The 14,639-nt window shown below is 40.2% G+C and overlaps 1 protein-coding gene across 1 annotated transcript in view; it reads right to left on the bottom strand.

Moving 5' to 3' along the window:
* The window catches only part of UST (uronyl 2-sulfotransferase), a 172,315-nt gene that overhangs the window by 60,917 nt on the left and 96,759 nt on the right, over window positions 1–14,639 (bottom strand). The window contains exon 5 of the mRNA XM_080388252.1: window positions 822–975. Coding sequence (XP_080244378.1) covers window positions 822–975 — 154 coding nt within the window. The remainder of the gene's footprint in view (window positions 1–821; window positions 976–14,639) is intronic.

The following is a 14,639-nucleotide window of genomic DNA, read 5'->3' as shown; positions in this document are numbered from 1 at the left end:
GCCACCATAGTGTCATTGAATCCTCTGCAGGTTCAAGTGTGGATGAAGGCTGAGTCTAATCAAACTGGATCTTCCTTACAGAGAAAGTATTAATTCCACCATCTGGTCATCTTAGGGAGCTGTCTGTCTGTGTGCATGTAAAGAGATCAATATCAAACAATCCAACCACCTCCCTAGGCTCTGTGTTTCTCATTCAGCACTTGTAGAATGCCTACTGCCACAGAACCTTGGTCTGTGACAAAGGCTGACAGGCATTACAACAGTTCAGCAGTTCCACAAAACTTGAACTTACTATGAACAGCTCATCCAACATTATTGCCACCTCCTTAATCCAAAAAGGCAACAAAACCAAACCAAGAATGGACATCAGAGCCCCGGTATAAAGAACGCTATGCACAACTTACCAGCAAGGACATTAGAGGCTTGGGCTCACTGAACTGCTGTTTCCCAATTTTCCTCTGAGGCTGCACAGTTACAGCCATAGTTTCCATCTAAAAATCTGTCTTAATATTCACAGAATATTGGCTGAATTATTATGCCTAACCACTATACAGTGCAAACCCAACTCAGTGAAAGGACCATAATTCAACGGTGGCATGCGGGACTTGCGGTCCGCTTATACAAGATCAAACTGGATCGCTGAATTCATCAGCAACACTCACATAGTAAAGCTGACCAAACTAAGGATGAGGCAGGACAAAGAGGAAAAAATGCAAGCCAGACGATGCCTTAGTGTCCCACGTTTCGAGCATCCAGTTTTAACATTGGCATTGTGTAACTATGCTGGGAAATGGGTAATCAGAGCCTTTATTTAAACATACCAGGTATCTTTCCTCCTGCCTCATGCTGGGAGTACGGATCATGTGATTCTGTTCTCCTCTCCAGTCTCCAAAACGTCGAAAAAAATAATTGGATAAAAATCGATTGACAGGATCTCTAATAATATTGATGTACACCGGCTGGTCTCCTCCAAACCTGGTGGGAAGAAAAATGAGTGAATCTCATCAGAAGGTTCCACAGAGGCACATGTATCCATCCTTTACCTGAATGTTTTCAGGTGTCTCTCTACAGAGATTATTCAGAGCTTTTACAAGGTTAGGAGGGAAACTGAGAAGCTTACAACTAGTTACCAAAACTGCATAAAAGGATGCAAGATCTCTTTAGGATGAACGGTAAATATGGTATCACATTAAGCTACACGTGTATACAAACAGTTTAAGACCATTTCTGCTACTGTGTCAATAGTGCTGCTTCTTGAGTTTTCTCCTTGCTGTTTTCAGATGAAGAACCTTCTGCAGCTGACCATGAGGAAGCGCATTTCTTCTTTGCAACGCTTCCCATCTTGGAAGTCACGTCAGAGCAGGCACCACCTAACACTAACTGCCATAAGGCAGCCTTGGATCACGTTCACCTGTACAGTAAGTGTAGTAATGTGCAAAGGATTTTGCAATATTCAAGCTTATTTCAAAAGGCTTCCTTTGGATGAGCTGACAGATATGCATGGTATTTCCATTTATATTTGCTGGAACTTGTGCATATCTTCCTCCCCTCACCCCTAGCCTGCACCACTGGCTGGATTTGAGGTTATGCTGTGGTTATGCAATGCCTTAACCCTGTACTGCACTTCACGAAGATTTTTTTATTTAAAAAGTCAGTATGAAAGTTCCTATTTCTAAAAAAGAAAGTAATTATCAATTTTAGGTACACACAAGTCCAAGGAAAAGGAAAGGGTAAACCAGCTGTGACCAGGCTCTGCACAAAAGCAAGATACAGCATAGGTACCTGCAATTTAGAGGTGAGAAAATAAACCAGACCAACCTCATCAGCTTGACTTTACCCTCCTGAATGCCGCCTCCTGGTAATTAACAACAAAAATATACAGTTTAATACGTGGGGTACAAAAAGAAGAAAGGAGGAAAAAGGAGCTCAAGAAAGTGTGTGATTATACTGCACTTACACAGTGTTAAAATATCGACTGCATGTTTTATATCAATACACAGCATCAGGAGAATAGGTCTAACTGGAATGAAAAAAAGGAAATTGCTTACACTCTTCCACGGACAAAATTGAAGAATGGACATTTATGCTATAGAACAGACTTATGGACTACAAACACTGTTGGATAAAGAACAAAGTAAAACCTTTTTGGATTGAGAAATTCACAGGATAAATTCCACTTGGAATATGCCTGATCTAAGAACATGAATTACGTTTCTCCCTTCTGTTTCCCCAATTTAGGAGAACAATTCTTGCTAAGCGCTAGCTTATCCTTTATTTTTTGGAGCCTGAGTACATAACCATATTTAAGTACTTAAATACTGTTCTGATGATTTTCTGAGTCATGATTTATATATTTTTCTATAAAATGTAAAATATTAGATTAGAAGAGAGAAAACTGAAGACACCCTTTAGATTAAAAAAGCCCTCTGGGCTCCTCTTCATCTTTTAAGTCAGATGAATAATTGAATATATGTAATAAAAGATCAGGGCTCCTCATAAATATTAAAAACCCAGCAAAATTGTTTAAAAATATGAATTCCAGTAAAAGACAAGAGAAAAATCCCATACAGTTTCAACTTGATTTTTATTCTGCATGATCCCCCAGATTGATAAAGACAGCCTGCAAAGGCTTGTCTCATGAATAACTATGCATACCAGTAATTTCATTGACCTCAGTGCTGCAGGATGGCTGTCATAATTTGAAATTGCACAGACTACATGAAACTTTAAAACAATCCAATTAAAAAAGCAAGATAATCCTTGCTTCCTGATTAACCTAGAGCCCAGTTGGGACATGGGTGTGCAAGGGAAGTATCCTGAATCCAGTATCCTGCATTCCTCTCTGAGCTTGTCTCTGCTGCTGTCTTTACACAGAAATAAAACCTACATTAAAAAAAAGGCATTCCTTAAAACACCATCGGTCAATGAGGGCATAAAGCTTTGAAAGTATTTATTCAAATAGAAAGTTTTTGGTGAATGCCATGGCTGGTAGCCCTGAAAACTAAATGTTTCAAGTGAAATTGCTGGCAAGAATAGGTTGCACATAAATTGCTGAACACATCACCTTCCTGCTGCTTCATACATATCAGCAATAATCTGAAGACAGAAGGGAGTGGAGAAAAGCAAAGAAAAGAGGAGACAGTGAAGACAGTAAGAAGTGATGACAACAGCAAGTTCTCTTAAGATAGAGACAGAATGATTACAAGACTCAGTGAAGCAACAGAGCAGGGATATCCTGCCTCAGGATTTATAAGGGATGCTAAGCCTAAGTGCTCCTCAGAAGAGAAAAGAATGAAAAGCAGGCAGCTATTAGTTGTCTATATAGAAATATTCAATACATACTGTCTTTTCTGAAGTTAAAGGAGGGATCGGATTGCATAACCAACATAGAAGTGTCAGAGCCCGTCCTTCTGCTAGTAAGGTCGTGTCCCTGAACACGTGAACTGTAAATCCAGCACCAACAGCTCTGAGAAAAGGCACAGACAAGCCTGTCCATCCTGAGAGGCAGCTGAGATGGAAGGCCATTCTTCCACAAAGAGCTACAGAGGAACTTCTCATTTCTGAAATGGAAACCGTACACCCCCAAAACACAGGACAGCTCAAATTTCTGATTTCTTGTACACTATAACCAGCCTGGTATACAACCAGCTGTAGTTGCTCCACCAGGCATCAAGCAGGGAATTTTTAGAAAAATTAAGTCTGTTCTGGCTGTTATTCAAATCTGCATTTTTTCTGAACATTGTTTGTAATACTTCAAATTCCAACCATTTGTTTCTATGGAACGTACTGAGGACCTGTTGTGGAAGCTAAGCAGTACTTGCATAGCATAAAAAAATCATACTGGTTAAAAAAATCAATAACCTTAAGCTATTTAGAAAGAAATAAAAATAAAGGGCAAATCAATGCTCCATTTGTTCAAGTATGTTCTGCATATTTTTATGTACCTATCAACTGCAACATATTAAATAGTACTTAGCTCTCCAGAGTGAAACTCTTCAAATTAACACCACCCACATGAAAAGTGCTCTTGCAAACAATAACATATTGTGCTCTCATTATAGAGCACATCACCTTATTTATACTCAAATACCTATCGTGAAGGATTCAAAAAGGGACACTCATATTTTTCTAGGCCTTCTGAGCAGAAGGCTTACCTTCTCTGAGTGGGATCTAGATTGGATCCTGCCATGTTAAAGGTACCTGATCATTTCCATGTCTGACAGCACATTGCTGCAACTGAGTAAAGCGAGCCAGAACACCACCACTCCAGTGGAGCACTGAAAAAGCATACACTGATCCTCTGCAGTACTCTTCCTGTACTTAGCTTCTCCTGATTTATTTAATATATACAGTATTTAAACTCATTAGTTTTAACTGCTCTGTTGTGACAGGTATATTTTTGGAGTCCTCATCAAAATAACTAGAATATTTGCAGGCTTCAATCAGTGATACTTAAGGCTCATTAATAACATATTCCCCCATCCTTTTAATAAAATTGGAAAATAACAGGCCTGAGAAGTATGCCAGATGCTGCAAGTCTGTCCCTTTGAAAAACGCCCCTGATGAATTCTAATTTTATTATTTATGTGAGCAAAATCTTTGTTCAAAACCATTTACAAACCCTCTATAAGATGAGTTTAAAAAATAAATAATTTAAAAATGCAACAAAAGTGATTTGCTTGGCTTAAAAATGGATGATCTCTCAGCTCCTATTATTTTTCATTTCACTTAAGGAGGCTGCTGCCTTTCCATTCATCACAAAACTCTGCACAAGCAGAAGCAGGCTTCTTTATCCCTGCAGGCAAACTACAGATCTCAAGGAAAAGACGACTCCCAACCTATCTGTAAGAAATATGGCTGCTTCTTACTCTTTTAATATATAATGTCTCCCCTTAAACAAATGAGTTGTTTGCTAGAAATTCAATATAATAGAAGCAAACAAGAACTGACAGTCATCTAATACTAACAGAGACAGGCATACTGTGTACTTCCTATAAAGGAAGCACAATTTCCTTGTACAGCTTCATACAATTGGGAATCACACACTGAGAGCACAATTGCCCAGCAAGTGTTACTTATCAATTATGTTACACCTCCATTACCTGCTCTGCAGCACAGCTTCATGGAGAGGTCACGTAAAAGCACTAATGTACAGCTTTCCCCTTTTTAGGACTCTAATAAGATGCAGTTACATCAAATTTTCTCTTCTGAAAAAGGTATCTTGAAAGTTCTTGTAACATCTCAGATTCGCATGCTCTTGTGGCAAAGCAACTCTGTTCTGCCCACAAGGCACCAGGCACCTCTGGGATGCTCCAGCGACCCTCCTCAAGGACGAGCTGCAAAGACTCCCAGAGGAGTGGGCTGAGGTCTGGGACTACAGCAGTATTGCCAGCCTCCAAAGTCAAGGAGTTTATCTTGCTTTTGTCTGAGGTGCTTTGCTTCCAGCTTTTGTGCCTTCACCCTACGCTGTGGTCACGTTCTCCAGCTTTTCTTTGGAATTAAGAGGGGGAGAAAAGGAAAGTGAGTTGAGATAAACCTTTTTGTTTCTGAACTGCTTGCTTGGCTGGCCTGGCCTCGAATGGGAGTTATGTGTGGAGATCCAAAATGCCCAGTGGTTCAAGGTTAACAGCACAACAGTGCAAACTGGCAACATTCCACTCATTAATTACCCTTTCAGGAGCTGTGATTTCAATAGTAGGAATTTCAGCTTCTGAAGTGATGTGTCTGGGTAATGTTGTAAAACTCACAACTAAGTCCCATGGGAATTGCTTAGTAAACTGCGTCAGACCAGCGAATAGCTGAAAGATCATACTATAAAGCCTTATAGTTCTCTATTTCACTATCCTGTAAACCTCCCAGAATACTTTATGCTATATATCTCTTAGTCTTTTACATTAATGCATGCTAAACAATGAGGGTTTTTTTGCTACGTCTTTCGTTACGCTGAGGATATCAAAGCACTCACATATATAAATTCATAGTGAACAACACCAACACTAATACAAATCCTGCCTGGGTCTGTATAGCATCCCCAACTCACATAAAGGCAACACTTGAGCCGGAAATACTAATTGTGTTTTCATTTATGTAATACAAAGTTACAGCTAGAAACAAGAGAGAGAAGAGTAATTCTCCACAAAACGCTAACAGCAGCTATAGTCAAACTCTGCATTATTTAAAATCACTTAATTCCAGACACCTTGTATCAGGACTTTCCAAAGCTCTGGCTCAGTATCTCTCTGGACCTCTGATTAATATTTAATTATAATTCAGAAATGCAAATGTTGCACATTATACAGAGGAACAAAAAAATAATTACAAATTACCACAATAAATTTCCAACACACAGGAGAACAGCTGATACGGCTTTTTGGAACGTACTGAATCAACAAACGTGTGTAGAAAAGATACATCTTCAGAACCGGATGAGACCACAGATTTAGCTGAGATAGGTAAGTTCACATAAAAGGCTGGGGCTCAATTTCTTAGGAAGTTTATAACGTGAAGGATGCTGCATCGCACTCGGCACCACATATTAAACCTCTCATATGAATACATTTACCAAGTGTCATAGGTGATTCCAGCTGTCCTGTGGAAATGGCTGTCACAGAGAGCTACTCAAGATAATGCTGCAATGACCATATGGAAATTGAAATACAGTAAGTTGAGTATAATCATAATAATCAATAATTATAAACACCATCCCCCCCCCCCCCCCATTTAACTTGGTGGTACATATCATGTATACAATGTATAGAATATAAAAATCAATGTAACTGGAATTGAAAAAATGGCTGCTTTTTTTTGCCAGATGTGAAATTCTACATAATCACCATCAACCAGAGGGATCTGTGCATATCATCATGCTTGAGACTTTGAATCTACACAGTTCAGCATGATAATCTGTGACTCAGAAGATCAGTGCAAATCTACTGATGATATTTTCAGATAACAAAGTTGCAAAAGGAGAAAATAATGAAAGGAGTGGTTTGCTGATAAAGGGACAACTGAGCCACACAGCAAGCAAGACATAACCAAACATCACGCACTATTATGGCAAGTAAAACCCAGAACATCTAGAACCAGAAGCAGAAGACACTCACAGAGAAGGAACAGTTCTGGCAAGGACTTGCATGCCTTCACAGATTATTAGCAGCATGTGAGACCTTACAGGCCAGAATATTCCTAGTTTCCCTTTTTCCGAGAAGCAGCAGCAGAGAGGAGCAGAAACCTGGCACAGCATTGATGTAACAACTGAGAGTCCATTTTAAGGAAAAATGCACAAAGTTCACTGCGGACTCACAAGGAGGATGAAAAAAAAATGCCCTGCAATGGAAAAACGTTAAGAAACTGAGAACACTCAGCTTGAAAAGAAAATAAGAAGGGGAAAAATACAGAGAAGGCTGAGAGGTCACTGCACCATGTCATGTAAGAAATTACACATGAAAGCTCACATAGGGGAAACATTTGATAAAAGGAGGCTTTACATAGTGGCAAATGTACTCTGAAGTTCAAGAAAAAAAAGAGTCAATTGGATTTCTCAGAAAAATTAAGAGGAAAAAACCAATTTACAATCAAGAGAACAGTTTAGTATCGGAAGAATTTACCAAGGGCAGCAGATTCTCTATTACTGACGATTTCAAATCAAGACTTGAATTTCCTTTCCTGAAATATGAAGGTTTTAGGTTCAAACCTAAAAAGTCTGTATTGTGCATTACACAAGGGTGAGAAAGACTACTAATTACCTGGGACTTCCACAATCCATCTTTTTGCCTGGCAGGATCAGCTATGTAATTGTCACTATCAGCTCCAAAACCCTTAAGCACAATCTATTCTGTTGCTTCGCTGTCCTTGTTGTTCAACCCTTTTCCTAGGTGTCTGATCTAGAGTTTTGATGCAATTTAAGACCATCACATCTACTATCATTACTCATAAATAACTGTACAGTCCCTTTATCTCTGCAGAACTTTTTTAACATAAAATTCAAAAGTGTTATCATAGTCACCTCTTTCCCAATCTACTCTATTTTTTTCTTCTCTGCCCTTTCAATCTTTCCTCATAGGTACATTTTTTATATATCTGATCATTTGCTATACTCTCTTTTGGACTCCTTTGGAGTAATCAACATCTTTCTTAAATTACTCCCAAACTGGTAACATTATCTATAGCGTGGATGTGAGCACAGAAACCAAAACGACAGTAAAAAAAAAAAAAAAAAAAAAAAAAAAAGGATACTTTAGGCATTATGCCTGATCCCACCATAAGTAACTAAATTTCAAGCAACCATCTCTATTCTGAAAATATTTTATTACCAGCTGAATGAAAGCTAAAATGTCTATTATGCAAAAAACACAGGAAATCTAGGGAAATAAAATTTAAATCAGATAACCTAAAAATCTGTGGACTCACCACAGAGCAATGTTTTTTACAAAAAAAAAAAAACAAACAAAACACCACCACCAAAAAAACCCCTTAGACCATACAAAGGTCAAACTGCATAGCAGATTTGTGCTTAGCCTTCCATCAAGTCACAGTTAAAAAACATCATTACACACTCACATCATTAAAAAAAATGTAGTATAAAAAAAGGAAAAAATATGCAGGAGGGATTACAGCACCATGTGGCCATTCATGAAATGTGTACTTTACAAGGCAGACCTCACATGACGGTAGAAAGAGTTTCATGATGTGTTAGTAAAAAGTGTGGATTATAATGAACACACATAAAGACACAGTGTTAAGGCTGTGCACATAAGTTTAGCTGACATTTCCCTACTTTTAAGAGCTTACCAAGAGGGTAATAATTTTTTGTTACCATGTTTTTAATGACATTTCCTAGGTGTGTATGTTTTTTTTTAAAAGGAGAAAAAAATCCTCAACATGAAACCACTTCAGTAGATAATCTTAGGCTGCGATCATTGTTCGGAGTTGTTGACTCAAGGATGAATTCGAAGAGCCCGATTCCTTCCCACAGCTGACCTGTACAGAATCAGTACAAGCTGCCTGAACTACTGCTGTTCACACAAAGTATGCCTGAATTTGCACTGGAAGGGTCATGGACATTCAGCATCTTGTTATGCTAGCTCCACACATTTGCCCAGCACACTGTTTTCAAAAGCTAGTGAAGCACTGTTAACACACATAATAGGCATGTTCTGCAAAGCATCTATGCTCTGTGTGGTATTACTGGTTCCAGAAAAAGGGAGAAACAAGAATACTGAAGTTATTAATGAACCTGAGTGTTGTGAAAAATATCCCATGACTGTTGTAAGTCAATGAAAAGAGCATCACAGAATCACCCTGATTTTATCAGCCTCTTACCAGTCTATTAAAAAATGTAAAAGTTAAATTCTATTGCCAAATCAATGGACCAAAGACACATACATAGGCTAACTTATGGCAAAGCAAGATATTTATTTGCCTTAAAAAATGGTGAATATATCATCCAACCCTTACAAATGATCAACAAGCTAAAATGCAAGACTTCCAAACACCATGCTCTCAGCAGAGTGTGCTCCGGCTTTCAAACACACAGCTCCTTCATCACACAACATATAACCAAGTTCATTCCTTCCGATTCAACTCCTTTTTGTTTGTTGGCTACAGACACATTTCACAGACCCCAAGAACAAGGAATGCTGTAATGACAAAGTGCTGTGTTAAAATGCAATTTTTAGAGCTGCTTCTGCATGAGAAAAAAACACAAAACTGATGAGTAACAAAAAACCATGAACAATACTCAGAAACTAAGTTTAGCTTTGGGTTTATCCAGATGGGAAACTCTCTTGGTTTATCTCTGTCTTCATACAACATGTGATTCACTGCTACCCATAATTCAGAATTCAGGTCAGAGTTGAAGGAAAGTGTCCAAACTGATAAGTACTGCTGCAGGTGACACTGTCTGCTGCTAAGCAGTCTGATGTAGTCATTTTTATTAGGTAGTGTTGGCCGTTATGTCTGTTTACAAAGTAATATAAAAAAAATAAATAAATCAGTAAAGCTGATAACAGACTGTCTACCAAAAAAAACCACTTTTCAAGAAAAACAAGAACTTTATACAATAACTCTGCTAATGAATAACAGAAACCCAAAAATATTTCTCATGTTATTCCAGGGACTAAAAAGCAAGTACCTTCCCAAGCAGAAAGACAAAACAGATGTTTCTCTCCTCCCCAAAACCTCTCATGAACTGAGCAAGAGGCAGAGCTGGGGCTGGCATCCCAAGCAGGGCACAGCGAGGTGGCTGCTGGCTGTGGCCCAGCAGAAGGTCCAGCAGCACTGTTTTGCTTGGCTTTCCCTTCAGCAGACGCACCTGCAGCAGTGTGGCTGTCTCTGAGTCTTCTACTGGCCTTCCAAATTCGCTTTGAAACTGGCCAAAAGGTTCAGAAATTACTTAGCCATCAGGTGTGGGGGAAACTGGGAAGATACGCAGAGCAGCTGGAACAGTTGTATGAGTCTTATTTTCTTAGAAAATTATGCTAAAAGTGTTGTCCCCTCCCCTCAAGCACATGCACACCTATGCTAAATACATGCTGCAGATATTAAACTGCTGCTGAACGGAAGAAGGCAGCAGCCTGACAGCGCAGAAGGGATGACTCCTCGCATACTAATGCTGGGCAATAATTCACCCTGGCTTTGAACAAGTAAGATATACTAAACTGAAATACAAGGGCTAATTAAAATGTAAGATTAAATTGACTCCATGCTTTATCTCTGCATCTCCTTACCACATCATAGGAAATTTTAAAGGAGATCACTCCCCAGCGGCCTGTAACTACTGCAGAAAGTAAAGAAATCATAGCTCCAGTAAGACATGAAAAAGCCTGTTTCTCTCTTTGGGTGGTCTTTTTAATGCTTCTCCCTCCTATGACTTTACCCTGATCTAATCAGCCAGCCTTTAAACAAGCAAAAGTCACGCAGCAGTCACTGACAGAGGCACGTTTGTAAGTTTTTACACATTCCCCTGTAACATTCATTTACCCCACCACAGGAGGGAGCAGCCAAGCTTCCAGCTCTGCCTGAACCGGAGTCCATAAGTGCATGCTTGGACCGTAACAGTTCAGTGTCGGAGGGAGGAAAGCTGCCTTCCCATGTCCTAAACGTGAATTGTGCAATTATCCCCATCCCTGACCCAAAATTGTGGCCTCACCAACCCCTGTGCATTCTTGCAAACGTTCTTTCTGCTTCTCTGAAATCTCTGACACACCAAAGACCTTGAGTTGCTGCCCAAAGACTGTTACAGTTACTTAATTCAGCAGAAGATTACTAAGAGGTCAAGCGGGGCTATTCCAGCTTCAGGATTCTTCCTGCTTCATTTTTTCTCAGGCTAAATAAATAGATGACAAGCAGCATTTATGATAAAGCACAGCAAACAACCTGCAGCTATCCTGAAATAGCTTTTTGTCTCTCTGCAGGTTATTCTAGTTCTTCACAGCTTCTGCACTCTTAACACTGTACTGCTTGGATCTACCAACAAGAACTGCAATCTCAGCAGATATATCAGCATATATATCTTTACCAGCTTAGAGTAGAGATATTCTTTAATATTCACTTCTGATTAATATTTTGGATGCTTTTCCAAGCAACACTAATATATAAACTTCAACTCAGAAAGAGAAAAAAAAATATCAGTATTTTCACTAATTTAATGGCTCTCACACTTTTTAAATACATGCAGCATTGACTTTGAAAAGGAATTGGAACATGACAAAGATAAATGGTGGCTGTCATCCTGGTCCTGCAACAGGCCCTTTTCAGGCACACATCCCTCCATGGAGGCAAACCTCCTAAATTCCTGAGTATGCACAAGTGGAGGTGGGTGTCTCTGCCCTGCGCACTACAGACCACAGCACAGGTTATGACTGACAACTTCTACAGCTCCTTAGGTATGTGAGAAAAAAAGTTTTTAGTTTTTTTTGGTGTGGTTTTTTTTTTTTTTTGTGTGTGTGTGTGGTTTTTTAAACATAGACCAATGCACCCCAAGAGTACAAATACACACACCAAGGGAGATTTTCTTTTCCATATTTTTCTACTTCACAACATCCACTGCAGTCGCACAGCAGCCTGCAATTTTGCAGATTTCATGTCATTAATTTTTTTTCCCCTTGGTTAACACATTGAAGAATAATGAAGGCCATTTCTACAGAATGGGAAATGTCAGCCTGGTAAACAGTGATCAGGAAAGGATCTAGGAAACACACGAGAAAAACAACTTGCCCTGAAAGTCCAGATTGCTGTGGCCCTTTAGAAGGTATAAGCACAGTGACTGCATTCTACCATGCACAGCATTAGTGAAGCTGATACAGGTCCAGAGCACAGTTTTGATGCTTGCACTTAATAAAGACTATGGAACAAGTGGAAAAGTTTCAGAGAAGGGTCACAGGGTTATTAAATGGATGAGGAAAACACCTGCTGGCAAGAGGCTTGAGAGTACCATGGAACAAAAGAAGCATTTCAGTCAATAAAGAGCAAAAGCCAGAGCAATTCACGTTAGAAATTAGCCACAATAATTTGACAGTAAAGTTGGCAGACAAATGGAACCAAGTGCCTAAGGAGGTGGCAGAGGTGGTGTAACACAATGCCTTCAAACATAGCCTGGATGACTATTTCATGGAAGACTTCTGAGAAATATACTCCTTTTCCAATCAAGAGCAAGAAAATTCCATGCTGGGCTAGCCTCAGCAGCCACAGCCAGTATGAAACCAAAAAGCACCTAAATGCTTACCTCTGTGTATAAGAACGTTTCCAAGTAGGGTTGTAAGAAGGAAGTCAGGTATAGAGAGGTCAGTCCAGCATTTAGGGTGAAATGAGTAGGACACAACAGCCACAGAGCCATAATGAAAAGCCTTGACCCAGGAATCACAGGTAAAGGATAATCAATAAACAGCACCACCTTCTCTAAAAGAAACGTTCCTGAAATGGACTGGATGGAGTAGCCACCCTCCCGAGGCACTGGGTTGTCTCCTAAAGCTAGCCCTAGTGCACTGGACTGGGAACACAAGCCGCAAACCCCTGGAAATAAAAGCCGTTCCTGTAACAAGTGCTACGTAGAAATTCAATCACATCAAAGAAAAGCAAGAAACTTATACTTTTATCTTTTGTTTGAAGCTGCAATGAATTAATTAATGTCTGTGAAAATTCACTTAAGATTTGCTTCAATGCATCCTTTTAAGATTTATCTTTTTGTCTGCCTCTGCACTACTTTGAGTTGAGAAAAGATAGTATTGAACTAAAAAGATGAAGACAAGGAGAGTAAATGAGGATTTATTTACTCAGCTGAACCAGCAGGGCCTCTTAAAACACTGTTCAAAACCAAGCGAAAAACAGCCCTGGCAAGCAGTCAGGTCAGGAAGAGATTATCAAGTTCTTCGAAATTTGTTCAGCAAAACTAATGGTGCCCCAGAAACATGCATGTGCTCAAATTCACCACTAAAGGCTTAGCTCACTTCCACTAGAAAGTTTTTTCTGGAAAGACGACAGGCTTCCTTTTTTTTCAGTTCAAGACAATTATAAGTAAATGCTGTGATGCTCTGCTGAATAATCTGAGAGGTTTAAATGCTGACAGGTTTATATTATAAGCAGGTGCAGGGTGCAAAGCGGGGAAATCTAAGCAATCTGTCATTGCTGCTATTCACATCAGTGATGTTAAACAAAAATGGAGTTTATTTTTCTTACTACTGTTTGGGAAGCTGAGAAGCACCAATAAGCACCAACAGGTATGAGGAAAAGGCTGAGGTACTTAATGCCTTCTTTGCCTCAGTCTTTAATAGTAAGATCAGTTGTTCTCCAGGTGCCCAGCCCCCTGAGCTAGAAGACAGGGAGCAGAATGAAGCCCCCATAATCCAAGGGGAAATGGTCAGTGACCTGCTACAGCACTGAGACACACACAAGTCCATGGGGTTGGATGGGATCCACACAAGGGTACTGAGAGCTGGCAGAAGTGCTCACCAAGCCACTTCCAATCACTAATCTGCAGTCCTGGCTAACTGGGGAGGTCCCGGTGGACTGGAAGTTAGCAAATGTGATGCCCATTACAAGAAGGACAGGAAGGAGGATCCGGGCAACTACAGGCCTGTCCTGTCCTCAGTGCCAGGGAAGGTTATGGAGCAGATTGTCCTGAGTGCCACCACACAGCATGTACAGGACAACCAAGGGACCAGGCCTGGTCAGCACAGGTTTATGAAAGGCAGGTCCTGCCTGAAGAACCTGTTCTCTTTCTATAACAAGGTGATCCACTTAGTAGATGAGAGAAAAGCTGTGGATTTTGTCCACTCAGACATTAGTAAAGCCTCTGACACTGTCTGCTACCACATTCTCCTGCAGAAACTGGCTGCTCATGGCTTGGATGGGCGTGCTCTGTGCTGGGTGAAAAACTGGCTGGACAGCTGAGCCCAAAGGGTGGTGGTGAATGGAGTTACATCCAGCGGGTGGCTGGTCACAAGTGGTGTTCCCCAGGGCTCTGTACTGGGGCCAATTCTGTCTGATATCTTTATCCATGATCTGGACAAGGGGATGGAGTGCACCCTCACTAAGTTTGCAGATGACACAAGCTGGGTGGGAGCGTTGATCTGCTTGAGGGCCGGAGGGCTCTGCAGAGGGACCTGGACAGGCTGGATGGGCCCAGCCAACTGCATGAGGTT

This window comes from Falco punctatus (genome assembly GCF_963210335.1).
Source record: "Falco punctatus genome assembly, chromosome: 5".
Classification (NCBI taxonomy): domain Eukaryota; kingdom Metazoa; phylum Chordata; class Aves; order Falconiformes; family Falconidae; genus Falco; species Falco punctatus.
Note: the sequence above shows the minus strand (reverse complement) of the source record. Positions and strands in the feature narration are given on the sequence as shown.